At 47.0% G+C, this 13,695-nt stretch overlaps 1 protein-coding gene across 1 annotated transcript in view; it reads right to left on the bottom strand.

Annotated features, from left to right (window-relative positions):
• Positions 1-13,695, bottom strand: part of TLL2 (tolloid like 2) — a gene marked incomplete at its 5' end in the record, with an annotated part of 98,800 nt that overhangs the window by 70,402 nt on the left and 14,703 nt on the right. The window contains one exon of the mRNA XM_006756677.2: positions 11,636-11,746. Within this exon, the coding sequence (XP_006756740.1) occupies positions 11,636-11,746 (111 nt within the window). The remainder of the gene's footprint in view (positions 1-11,635; positions 11,747-13,695) is intronic.

Below are 13,695 nucleotides of genomic sequence, written 5' to 3'. Positions count from 1 at the left end.
GTGTTTGTGTGAACTAATATAAATTCAAAGTAAACATCATTACATAAAAGGGTACGGTCTTTTTTTTCAATAGTTTTATTCATTTCAAACTACGCGGGCCGTAGTTTGCCCACGGCTGGTAAGGTAACTAATGTTTTTTGGGTGGTGGCATATGCCAGTGAAATGTAATGGGCTGTTTGTTTCTGAGGGGTTAATACCCATTAATGGTTCTAACCCACTGATTCACTGGGCCAGAAAGAAACTGTTCTGATGCCAACACACATGCTGGGCCATTAATCACCCCTGCAAGACACCGAGTGTCCTGTTTGACTTCTCTGTGTTTTTCCCCTGTATCATCCAGGGCCTGACACATGACCTGCTGTGTTGCAAGCAGGTGCCAGAGACTGAAAGTTCATGGAAAAGAAGAAAAGATGTCCCAAGGGAAGGAACTTTTTCCAGACTACCAGGCAATAGCTGAAGCTCTAGGATCCTCTCCCCTTAAAGGGGATGAGAGAAGTGGCCCTGGCCAGTGACATGGGATGTGAATGGGGGTCCAAGAATGGGGTCTCTTCCTCAATGACCCAATATGCAAACTCAAATGGGGGACCAGGAATGTAATACATCAGAGTGAAAGAGGTTGGGTTGGGGAGGTGGCTAGGGAGTAGTGGGGTCTGTGGCAAATAGCAGAGCACCTGCTCCTCCCGATTTCAACCCATCAACATGCAACTCTGTTGATTGTTGCCATGTGGGGTTGCTGGACCCACATGGCCAGATCTTCCAATTTTTCAAGAGAAGCCAGAATTCTGGATATTTATGAGAAACCTGATTTTTAAATGTTGGCAGTAAATTAAAATTCTTTAAGCACTACAAAACAAGCAAAACCCATCTGCAGACCAGATTTGGCTCATGGGCTGACCCCTTAGGACTTTTGGGCTGCAGAGTAAGTGGAAAAGTCATGCCTCTAGGGGGTGCCAATGTCAGGGATGGAAGAAATTCCCTGGGCAATGGCAGCCAAGTTGCAGGGGATGCTTGAGGGTCATGGAGAACCTGGGAAGCAGAAAGCAAGAGGCAGTAGGAGCAGGACAGGGGCGGGTAAAGATCAGAGGTTCAATGTCAAGGCCAGCTGAGGCTCTTCTCTCGCTGTTTAGAGCATACAGGCTCACTGGAGGACACCAAAGAGAAATAAGATGACCAGAACTCAGGATGAGATTCCACTGGCAACTCCACCACCATCATAACCTTCTCTCTCTGGACTTCCTTGGAAACCACAGAAATAATGACCTGCAGATGTTGTGTAAACAACCTCAGAATACGTGACTTTGTCCTATACACCAGCCACAGGTCAGTGTGATGGCAGAGGGGAACCTCATCCAAACTCACACTAGCAGGGCCATCTGCCACCCCTCAAGCTGCGTCACTGGCTTTCCCAGTCCAGCTCACTTGTCATGGGTGTGCAGAGTCTCCGTCCCTCACGTGGCTCTGCTGTGGGAGGCAGGCTGACCTTTCTTAACCTCATCTCATCTCTTCAGCCCATTGCTGTTTACTGCTGTTTTCTAAGATAAGACACAGGGAGGCTACAGTCACATTTTTGCCAACACCTATGGGACCCCACTGGAAGGTCTCTGGAAGGTCTCGGGTTAGATGCAATTGGAGCAGATTGTTCTAAAGTTCTACGAGGTACAATGAAGGAGAAGCCCAAAACTACTGTGATCCAATCAGACATGCATGCAGCAGACCTCACGCAGAAGTGAGTCCCCATCCATTCATGCCTTATCTTTGGCAAAAGAACCAAGAAGATTCATTCTTGGCCCTCAGGAAGCCTAGAGTTCAACCCTCTATTTTACAGATAAGGAAACTGAGGTCACATTAGGTAAAGTGACATGGCCAATGTCTGCCATACAGTGGGTAACTCTGAAAGTTTGTGGCACTAGTTTTGTCCAAAAACAATTTAGTTCATTATTGTGCCCAATAAGAAAATACTTGAGTAGTAAATGCATTTGAATCAAAGGTCCATTCCCACCTGTAACAAAACGCAAACATCTCAGAGAGGCCAAGAAACACAGAGCAAAGGTGCATAGCTTTAAGAAAACTACAAATGCTGAGTTCAAAAATGTTAGGAGGTGATTACCTGTTGGCTAGATCATTCTTTATTTTGTCATAAAGGATCCACTACAGGCTCTCTTAAGTCAAGGTGGGAAATTTTGTTCATGTCTAGGTCATTAATGTAGAATGACTGACTGGAGGGCTGCATAAATAACAAGACTTTAAGTATGGCTTATTTCATTTCATTTTGTTCTAGAAATCAATTACCATTTACTTTAAGAACAGGAAACATACTACCATTCAATAAGTAAATAAATAAATAAACACATAAACACATAAATACATACATACATAGTTAAAGGAGAACAAAAGTAGAATCAGATTAAGAAGAACCAAAAGGTGATGCTTGGGGAGGTGAGGCACGATCCTCTTGTTGGCCAAAACTGAGAGGCAAAGATTGGATCCTCAGTCATGGCCATGCTCAGCTTTCCTGCTCTCTGGAACAAAGGCACAGACCTACCACCTGCTCCCATTATCACTGTTTGCTCCTCTTACCTCCTGGTGGCTCTATTGTCAGCCCTCTGATCAGTTCACTTTATACTCATTTCCTTGGATAGCTCTCCACTCTTAGGACTTCCACGGTACCCCTACATCAGCAGGTACTATAGACATACAGTGGGGGACCTCGAATTGAGGGATTATGACAGTGATGGCGAGCCTTTTGAGCTCGGCGTGTCAGCATTTTGAAAAACCTTAACTCTGGTTCCATGTCACATTAGAAATTTTTTGATATCTGCAACCATAGTAAAACAAACACTTATATTTTTTATGTTTATTTTGTATATTTAAATGCCATTTAACAAAGAAAAATCAACCAAAAAAATGAGTTCGCCTGTCACCTCTGACACGTGTCATAGGTTCGCCATCACTGGATTATGATATAGACTTGGGCATGCTGGCCATGATGGGTCAGGTGCAAAAAGAAGAGGCAAAGCAAAAACGGGACACTCCATGGCCCCTGAGAAGAGAAGCCAGCCTTGTTCCTTTCTCTCCAATTTCTAGCTCAATCCCCAAGAGGCCAGCTCTTCTGCTTCTGTCTTAGATGGCCATGAGAGTATATTTCTAAATCAACTATTTTACTTCAGCTATTCAGAGTGGGATTCTGTACCTTGACACTGAAGGAAACTTGTCTACAATGTCAGGTCCCAAGCTCTTGTTTGTCCTGGTATCTCAAACTAATCTCTCAATTTTGACTCAGGCTCCCAGATTCATGGCCCATGAGGAGGCCTGGGATAAGGGCTCCCTGGATGGATGGATAGATGCCCACAGGTGGTCACTGTCCCTCCCGACCTGGTTCTCAATCCCCACTGTGGCTCCAAGTGGACTCCCAGTTTCTCCAAATTCTGACCAATGTAGTCACACTAAAAATCAACCAAAAGGTGAATTTTCTTTTCCCAACACTTCAAGTTCACAATGAACTCTGGCTTCCATCCAAGGTATAAGTCAGCCTCTGAATGAGGCCCCAGGGAATGAGATGATAGAATCCTTATGTTGCATTCTTTTTTCCTTCCCAAAGAACAGATGTGCACTTTATCAGATGCCTCTTTATCATCTCAAATCATCTTACTAAATTGAAAACTTTATGGGCGGAATGACTGCCAGGCCCTTCCCACTCGTCTCCCAGCTGCCAACTGCTGCTGTGGGGTCACCCGGCCCTGTGCTCAGTTGGGGGAGTTGAAAAAGTTTGGGATCAACACTTGAGGGGTGCAGCAGCATATCTTTGGGCCCGATTTTGATCTGTGGTGTTCTGCTCAATTTCTGATGCTTATCCCTATCTTATTCTCTCAGGCCAAGCTTCTGGCATGTTGTTCTCCCTCATACCCTCCTCCCAGAAGAACCAGGGGTCCGTACCTCGGCACAGAACTGGAATTTTCTGTGAGTTCTAGGCAAAGCCTCTCTGATGCTATTTGTTAGGGTCTCTGGGCTCACATGAACACTGCTGCCTCCCCATGACCCTGCTCTGCCTTCCATCAGGCCCTATGCCCTAGGCTGGACCCCCAACCCCAACCCTGCCTGGACGACAGCTGTCTCTTGGGGACTTCTCTCCAGGGGTGAGTTCTGCCCATTGACCACACCTCCTCTGAGAGGTTGAGGGTCCCCGCAACCAGTGGGGGCATTTGATCCCAGGTCCCACCCCTCCAGCCTGCCCCATTCCTCTGGAACTCTCAAAGCCTGATCACTATCGATGCCATCATTAAAACTCCATCACCTCAATGGCAGAAGAAAAATACACACTGCTGTATCCTTGGTGCTGAGCACAGAAGTCCCCAGTTAGCATCTGTTACTGGAAGGAAGGAAAGAGGGAAGGAAAGTGACTCCAATCATGAAGTTGGTGTCAGAGGGCCACAGAGCTGTGGACAGGACACCAGGGCAGAGCGTAGTGCAGTGCACAGTAGAGTTCAGCATAAGATCAAGTTCTAAACCGTGGGAGCCAAAGCAACATGGTTGGGGCAGGGGTGAAACAAAGTCGTCAGCTGAGGGCCCCTCCAAGGGTCTTTGAAGGGAAGGACAGAAACGAACCCTGGAGGGGCGAGCAGGAACGCCGGCACTCCCTCTCTGGCTTGGAAACGGGGAAAAACCTAAGGACCACAGTTATTATCTGGGGATCTGTACAAAGGGCCTGGAAAAGGTAAGCTGTTAACCACATGGCCGGAAAATGCCCTTTCCTGACACCCCCTACAGATCTGGGCTTGCCCAGCCCAAGGGCACCATCCCTGAGCATGACCTTTCTTTCACTGCTGGCACCCACTCCAGGCTGGGGTCTGAGGCATCACACATTCAAACAAAAAGTCCTACCCCTCACTGGCCTCTTGGGACACAGAGGAGCAGGGAAGCAAGGAGGATGCCATACACTTCTGAGGCTCATGGCCCATCCACAATTCACAAGTGTCTGTCTGGCACCATTTATGTGCCCAGCCTGATGCTGGAACTAAAGAGGGAGGGCCAAGATCAAATAAGGATAAGTCACAGCTGCTGACAGTCTGGGGGATTCGGCAAGGCACACACTGAATGGTCACCTGAGATAGTAGAGGGCAGGAGGAGGTGCAGCCTCATTAATACATGAAACTCATCCTCGTCTTTTACCATCACCTCTCAAAGGCAGGGGTGGGCAGACCAAGTCTTCACAGCTCAGGGGGACAGGGCTAGTGGTGATGTATCATAGAAATGTACCCTTGAAACCTATACAATTTTATTAACCAACTAGAGGCTCAGTGCATGAATTCATGCACGGGTGGGGTCCCTGGGCCTGGCCAGCAATTGGGGCTGATTGGGGCTGTCTCTCCCAGTCCCAATCAGGGTGGAGTTGGCTGGCCGGGGGGAGGGACCTCAGGAGGACAGCCAGCTGGGGAGGTTGACTGTGGGAGTGCACTGACCACCAAGGGGGTAGACACTCCTGTGTTGAGTGTCTACCCCCTCGTGGTCAGTGCGCATCATAGCGACCGGTCAACTGGTCATTTGGTGGACCAGTCATAACAGTCGCTTAGGCTTTTATATATAGATGTCACCCCAATAAATTTAATTTTAAAACAATGTTTCAAGAGCAGAGACATGTTGGGTCTTTTTTAGACCCTCAAATCTTGAAAGGCAGAGCCCGGAACCTGTGTGGGACATGTGGGTGTCTCATGGGTATGCATTAGCCTTTTGTGGTTTCATGCAGCCCTCTATTCAGATGGGAGCACTGAGACCAAGTGCTGGTAACCTGTGCCACTCCAAGTCATAACTAGAATAGGAAGAGGAACTCTAGGAGCAGAAAGGGTCTGCCAGAAGGAAGGGGCCTCATCACTCAGAGACGAGGCCCAGAGGGGGGAAGGAAGTTATCCAAACCTATATCTGTGACTCTCTCCCGCTAATGTGTTTCGAATTTGGATGCCCACACAGTTGGCTTTATGCAGACGCCCGAAACTGATGGCAAGAGTTTAGGAAATGAGGATTTAGAGCAAGGTTGGTTTCTTAAATAGAGATGGACATGGCCCAGTGGCTCAGAATAGACAAGGCGGGAAACATCAGCTTCCATCAGAGCCAATAAGTAATTAAAACCATTTCCCCTTTCAGAGTCCTCATTACAAAGGTCAAGAAATCAGATCCATTATCCGGATGGCGTAACTGCAGGATGAAATTTCCTCCCCAGGTTTCCAGACATTTGCAAAGATGGGAGTGTTCAACATGGTCTTCTGGACTCTTTAGGGAAGAGACAAACATGCACAAAGTCCCAAACATCAACCAGGCCTTTCCTCCACATCTGTGTGGCTAGAGGAGAGGTGTCGGAGCTCAGCAGTGGGGCTGCCAGGATCTGCACCATCACTTCGAAGTAGATGCGGGGCGGGAGTGGGGGGGGCGGTGCTTGCGTGTGTGTCTGTGTGTGTGTCCCGCTAAGTACTTCCTTCACTACACAGCTAATCCGATTAGCAGCTTTAGGAAACTCTGCAATGTTAATTCAAGGGCCCCATTCACAGAACAGCCTGGCCAATGCCTGCCCAGAACTCCTATTCTTCTCACTGCAAGTAAAATGCACACAGAAGGACTTTCTCTCCCGCAAAAATGCATTCTTGCCTCCTTGCCCCCGTACATCCAAAATGCTGCTGCCTCTTCCTTGGTAGCTCCCATGCAGGGGAACTGGCTTGTTCGAAAATTGGGGGAAATTCCAAGCACAAAATGAGGCTGATTTTAACAGCAGTGTCAATCCAGGCCACCTCCAAAGCCAGCAGCTGTGCTGAATAAAGAGGTGTCTTGAACACAGCAGTTGTAGGGCCCTGAATGAGTCACTGGCTTTCTCTGGGCCTTCATTTCTTTTTCTGTAGAATGGGGACTTGGAGCAGAGGGCAAAGCTGGAACAGAGGCTGGAAGGGAGGGCACTCAGGGCTTATACAAAGTGTCACTGTGTTTGCTGGAGGATGAGGAGAGGGAAGGGAGCTGGATATCCAGGCTATGGACAAAGCATGGGGAGCCTTGGGGGTCAGACTAAGGAATATTTCTGGTAAGTGATAGGAGCCACTGAAGGTTTTTGAGGAGCATGCTTGTATTAGTTGCCTGGGCTGCCAACCTGGGTACGAGGTCTTTGCTCACCCCTTGGTCCAGGGCGAATCCAGCCTACTTTCCAGTGATGGCAAAGGAATGCCTACATGCACCTCTGTTGTTCTCCATTCTTTCTAACTGACAGCATAGCGGAAGGTTGGTACAGGGGAGGACACAGCCCTGGAGGTGGGAAACCTGGGTTCTGCTACTGGGTTCTGGACATGGGGCTCTTCTAGGAAACGAGGCCAACTTGGGCACTTCTAACGCAATGGCATTGTTTCATTCTGCAGCCAGGAGAGCAGCTCCAAGTTCACAGGATGAACCAGGAAAGGAGGCCTCTGTGGGCATACTGCATCTCAACCCCCTGCAGGATTCACCTTTGAGTCCCACCAAAACACACAAACAAATAAACAAGGGAACTTAGCAAAGCTTTGAAATGAGATAACCTACACCTAAGAACACATCCTTTCAAACATCTGGAAGTACAAAGTAGGGGTAAAGGTGTGGTTCCTTTTTAATTTATTTATTTCAAATCAAAGCAAATGTTTAAAGATTTATGCACAGTATTGTTCACAGTAGTAGTTTCTAATAGGAAGAAAACATTGCAGAAAAATAAAGGAAACGGCCTCCATGCCCATCTTCACGGGATCAGCTTGATAAACTGGCTGAGTTGTGCATTAGACCCAATAGACCCCAATGTTCCTCCCAAGATGCCCATCAGGTGTGTTAAATGAAAGACGCAGATTATACAAGAGGTGGTGAAAAAAATCCCTTTTGTATTTTACAAAGATCTCTGTGCACGTGGCCCAAAGCTAGGGAGGGAAGGAGTCCAGCAAACAGATAATGATGGCGTACCTGGGGCGAGGGTAACAGGGGATTGGTACTTTCTACAATTTTCAACTGGGCTTTTTTTTTAAAGCCCAACTGGCAGTATTAGTTTAATCAGCAAAAATAATGAAAATATTCCCATTCTGAAAATAAAATAACTATTCTAGATAGATGCAAAGTACTTTTGGCCCTTGGAGAAAAATAATCAGGATAAAAATTAGCTTATCAGAAAAACACGGTGGGGGAAAAAACTCTCTCTCTCTCTCTCTCTCTCTCTCTCTATCTCTATCTCATCAGTATAGATATATAGATATATAGATATAATGATATATAGATATATAGATATTCAGACATCAAGCTTAGGAAGGAAGAAACACCAGGTAGGTACATGTTTCAAAGGCCTCTCGCCCAAGCCCCCAATATTCCCATTCTCCACTTTAAACCTTCCCAGGTCAGTGGTCTTTCTGTGAATAAAACAACAACAACAACTACTACTACTACTACTATTATAAAGGAGAAGGAGAAGGAGAAAGAGAAGGAGAAGGATGAGGAGGAAGAGGAGGAGAAGGAGGAGGAGAAAGAGGAGAAGGAGGAGAAGGAGGAAGAAGAGAAAGAGGAGGAGGAGGAGGAGGAGGAAGAGGAGGAGAAGGAGGAGGAGATAGAGGAGAAGGAAGAGGAAGAGGAAGAGGAGAAGGAGGAGGAAGAGGAGGAGGAGAACTGATATTATTGAGCATTTATTATGTGCCAGACACCATGCTAAGCATTTCACACGTATTCTTTCCTTTTGTCCTCAGAACATTACTATTCTCATTTGACAAATGAAGAAACTAAGGCCCAGCTCAAGGATTCAAACCCAGGCAGTCTGACCCAATAGCCGATGGCTGCGGCCAGTGCTTTAACCACCCTTCTGGAAGCAAAGCCCTGCTGAAGCTCTTCACCGCTTAGGCCCCTGGGAGATGGTTCTGTCTACCTGCTCCTTCTCCCTCCTCCGCCAACGCTGGCCAGTACCTTCTAGGTGCAGGGAGCTTTGGGGATCCACAGCTTAATAAGACATAGACTCTGCCCTCTCTCAGCTCATAGGGGAGAAGAAAAGAGAAGACAGGCTCTCAAGTTCTTAGACCACAAGGCTGATCATGTTGGCATTGGGCTAGTGCAGCGATTTTCAACCAGTGTGCTGCGAGAATTTTAAAACATGCAATGCCTGACTACTTAGGGGCACTGCCCTCTTTTCCCTCAGATTGTCAAATAAAAAAATGACAACAGCCATCCAGTGTGAAAGAATCAAAATTATACCAATCTTTTTGTTGGATCAACAAAAAATATAATAAAACTTTTGGTGTGTTGCAGAATTTGAGTGATTAGTTTATGTGTGCCATGAGATGAAAAAAGGTGGAAACCACTAGGGCAGTGCCATGAAGGAGGTGAAGGCAGGGTCCTAGGCTTCCCTTTACTGCCGCATCCCCAGGCAACCTTCCGGACAGCTGGGAATGCAGCGGGCATGGGGGCTAGCCACTCCAGGCCCCTCTCTGAGGTATCTCACATTGGCCAAGCCTGGCCCCTACGCCGTCCCCCAGGAACAGCATAAGGGTCACTGATAGGGGCAACCCCGAGCATTCCATAATGGTGATGGATGTCAACTGACTGCTGTGCTAGCCCTGGGAGAGAGGCAGGTCCGCAAGCCAAAGACCAAGACTCAAGAGGCCTCATTGGATCCTATATGGCCACCCCTCCTGCTTTCCAAATCAATATGTACCCATGCAGAGTATAAACTGGTACAACCACTTTGGAAATCTATTGGACAGTAGCTACACAAGCTTAACCTATGCAGCATCTTTGACCCAGCAATTCTGCTCCTGGTTCTATGCCCAGTAAAAGTGAGGGCTTGTGTTCACCAAAAGACACATACCGTGGGGCCTTGACTTACAAGTGCCCCGACTATCGAGTTTTTTGAGATACCAGCTGTCTCTCGGCCGATTTTTTGCATTGAGTTGACAGAGTAATTTGAGTTAACGAGCTCCTTAACAAGCTCCTTAACAAGCTCGGTCTAGGAACAAATTAAACTCGTAAGTCAAGGTCCCACTGTACAGAAATGCCTGCAGCAGCTTTATTTATCATAGCCGAAAACTGAACTGTCCAAATGTCTGTGAACAGAAGAACAAATACACTAGGGTACTTTCATACAACAGACTACCACATGACAATGAAAAAGAACCAACTACTGCTTTACTCAACCATCTGGGGGAATGTCGCAGCATAAAGCTGAGTGAAAAAGAAACACAAAACTACACATACCACATGATTCCTTTATGCAGGTAAAAGGAATCTGCAGTACAGAGGTCAGACTAGTGACTCCTGTGGGATGGGCACTGATGGGAGGGGTCATAAGGAGTTCAGGAAATGTTCCATACCTTGGTCTGGGTGGTGGTTACATAGACGTATGTAAAAGCTCATTACATTGTACTAGAGGCCCGATGCACGAAAATTCGTGAAAGAATAGGCCTTCCTTCCCCTGGCTGCTGGCACCGGCTTCCCTCCAGCACGTGGGACCCAGGCTTCCTCCTCCGGCCACTTGCAGGCACCCAGGACCCGGACTGGCTTCCCTCGGGCTGCCCTCAGGCACCCGGGACCCGGGCTAGCTTCCCTCCGGCCCGGCTTCATCAGGAAGGACATTGGAATGACATCCGGAAGACGTCTGGTCTAAATAGCATATTACCCTTTTATTATTATAGATGTTTGGAATAATGAATTTCACTATTTTTAAGAAATGTAAAAAAAGTTTAAAATAATTTAAACCACACAAAGATTACAATCGTGTCAACCTCTCTCGACCTCCAGGTAAGAAGTTGGGTAAGACTATGCTAGTTGGAGTGGTAGAATTATGAAACGATGCTTCCTTCTGTTAGAGCTCAATTAAGGTTGTGTATGTTGCTGAATAAAATAAAGTTTATAATACTGTTTGTACACTTACAATTTGTTAAGAGAGTAAATCTCATGTTGTGCTCTTACTACAATATTTCTAAAAGCCTTGAGCAAAAAGGAAAAGAGGAGGCAGGAAAGAGTCTCAGGGGGTCCTGGGTAGCAGAGACAGTGTAGCATCAGGCACACACGAGTTTTGTCACCAAATAACAAGCCATCGTCAGCCACAGCAGCTCATCAGCCCCACAGTTCAGCCCCCCAGGCTGCTTCTGGGAAGGTGATTCCACAGAGCTGGGGTGTCTGAGCAAAATGGGCTGAAAGGTGGGGAGCACTCAAAAGATCAGTCCCATTACTATTCACCCTGAGGTGGAGGCAAGGAGGGAAAGTGGAAGACAGAAATCCAAGTCTGAAGCCCACCCGTGTTTCCTGGCCACAGGGAACTTCCGCCTGGGTTGTCAGCCAAATGTCAGCCATGGGCAAACATTGCCAGTGCTAATCATGAGCATCACACATGCCTTAAATGCATCCCATCTAGAATCCTCTCCAGTTGGGAGTGACGGACCCCAAGGCCCAAGTCCTGAGAACCTACACTGAGCTCAAGTCTGAACAGGCAGGTGAGATTTTCTTAGCAGGATCAGCACACTTGGTGGCTCCAACTGCACAGCCTTGGTTCTCCACAGACAAGTGGGCACTGGCCTGACAGGTCAAACACTGATGGCTTGTGACCCACATCTACCCCTGGTGAGTACCTGACCCCTCCTTCTGGGGCAGGGCAGGGTGACGACACAGGACTTACCTGTTCGATGTCCCGTTTTCTCAACTGACTGTTTGATCCAGTCTTGGGTCTTGTCAATCTGAAATAACTTCAGGTCTTCTTCATCTAGGGCAATGTCTCCCCAAAAGACAGCTGAGAGAAAAAAACATAAGTGGGTCAATTTAACCTGGAGGTCAAGAAATGGATTTACTAATGTCCCAGAAGGCATTGGGTGTTGGATAGCAAACCCTAGAAAAGACAGTCCAGCCAATCCAATTTTATCCTGACACAGGGCTGGTAGAGAAGAAGGAAAGGCAAATAATAATTCTGTGCATTAAAGCCACAGGGCTGGGGCCAACTGTCATAAAGATCAAAGGCCTAGGTCTGTAAGGTAATTTGAAAGGTCACCTGTCTTTCTCTAGCTGTAGGCTACTCTGGGAAAAACCACCACAGTAAGGACAGCTGTTTCTCTCTTCTTCAGAGTCCCCAGGATATACATGACAAATCATAATGTGGTAAATAACACTATTGTTCACAATATTTGCTGTCCTTCCCTGGGGGAAGGTTATACTTCCCTGCCGCACTGATGTCAGGATGAGCCACTTTACCTGCTGACTAAGCACGGGAGGAAGCTTGGAGAGCTAGTACCTGATTCTCCGTGTCTTCTTTTCCCTTTTCTAGAAGACAAGCCATGCTCCAGATGGGGGTGACTCTAGCATTCTGGGCTCTGGAGTAAAGGTCATGTGGAGCAGTGGGATGGCTAATACGTAGCATGAATGAGAAATATAAAAACTTTAAAAAAAATCTTTATTGTTGAAAGTATTACATACACTGAGAGGCCAGATTATTATGACCACCCCATCAGTACAACGAAGTGAATTAGTTATGCAAATAATAATAATAATAAAACCTTGAGAGTATTTGCTTAGGAAGTTTTCAATATTCAGTATTTTTGGAAGTGTCAATGAAGTACTGATGGGGTGGTCATAATAATCTGGCCACTCAGTGTACATCCCCCTTTTCCTGATAAAAACCTTTATCTCTATATACAAAAGCCTAAGCGACCAGAATGCTGGAACAACCAGTCGCTATGATGAGCACTGACCACCAGGGGGAAGATGCTCAATGCAGGAGCTGCCCCCTGGTGGTCAGTGCGCTCCCACAACCAACCTCCCGTGGCTGACCAACCTCTCCTGGTCCCTCCCCCCGTCCAGCAGGCCCCAGCCAGCAGCTGGCGGCCAGCAGGAAGGCCCCAGCTGGAAGCCAGAAGGCCCCAATCGACCCCGATTGCCAGGCAGGCCTAAGGACCCCACCCGTGTATGAATTCTGTGCACCGGGCCTCTAGTTTATTATAAGCATCTGAGAATTGAGGCTATTTGTTACTGGAGCATAACCTCTTCATCCTAATATAGAAATTGCTATCAAAAGTGGCATACTACTATAACAAAAATACATTGTCTTTGGGCAATCCAGGAGGTGTCAAGGAAACTGTTACTATGGGCTGAAAGGAAGTGACCTATATTATGCAGTGATGAAGTAGTTGGCAATACTATTGCCTGCATTAGCTTGGAAGGCAGATGGTGAGCTAAATGAGCTTATGGCTTTAAGTGAAGACACTGGAAGTCAGAATGTTAATTTCATGCTTTGGTTGCCATTAGCTGTGTTTGACATGATACTACAAGAAAGATTTGAGATTTTTGTTTGGGGGGGGGTTGTTTTATTTTGCATCATATCTCTTAAAAATATTTTAAAAAAAAGAAAGAGGAAGGGAGAGGGCTCACTCCAAAACCAACAGAGACCTGGATTTATCCCATGGGAGTGACCTCCAGCAGGTATTCATCTCACCTCATCCCACCTCCACCATTTGGGCCATTTCCTGATTTTCACTTCGACACTTACAACTTGGGCTTGCGGGTGCTTTATTTTTCAATCAGCTTTGCGCTTACTGGTCTGATTACAAATGTTGCATGGAGGAGCTGCTTCCGGAACGCGGATGGCCCAATTAAAGCAATATGGAACCACAGGCATTGCCTGTCCTGGGGAAAAGGGAGCTTGGATGGCGTGTGTGACACTGGGTCAGCGCCTTATCCCTTTGGTGGCCC

The sequence above is a fragment of the Myotis davidii genome, unplaced genomic scaffold, assembly GCF_000327345.1.
Source record: "Myotis davidii unplaced genomic scaffold, ASM32734v1 scaffold332, whole genome shotgun sequence".
NCBI classification, from domain to species: Eukaryota; Metazoa; Chordata; class Mammalia; order Chiroptera; family Vespertilionidae; genus Myotis; species Myotis davidii.
The sequence above is the reverse complement of the archived record's forward strand: the minus strand, read 5'-3'. Positions and strand labels throughout refer to the sequence as shown.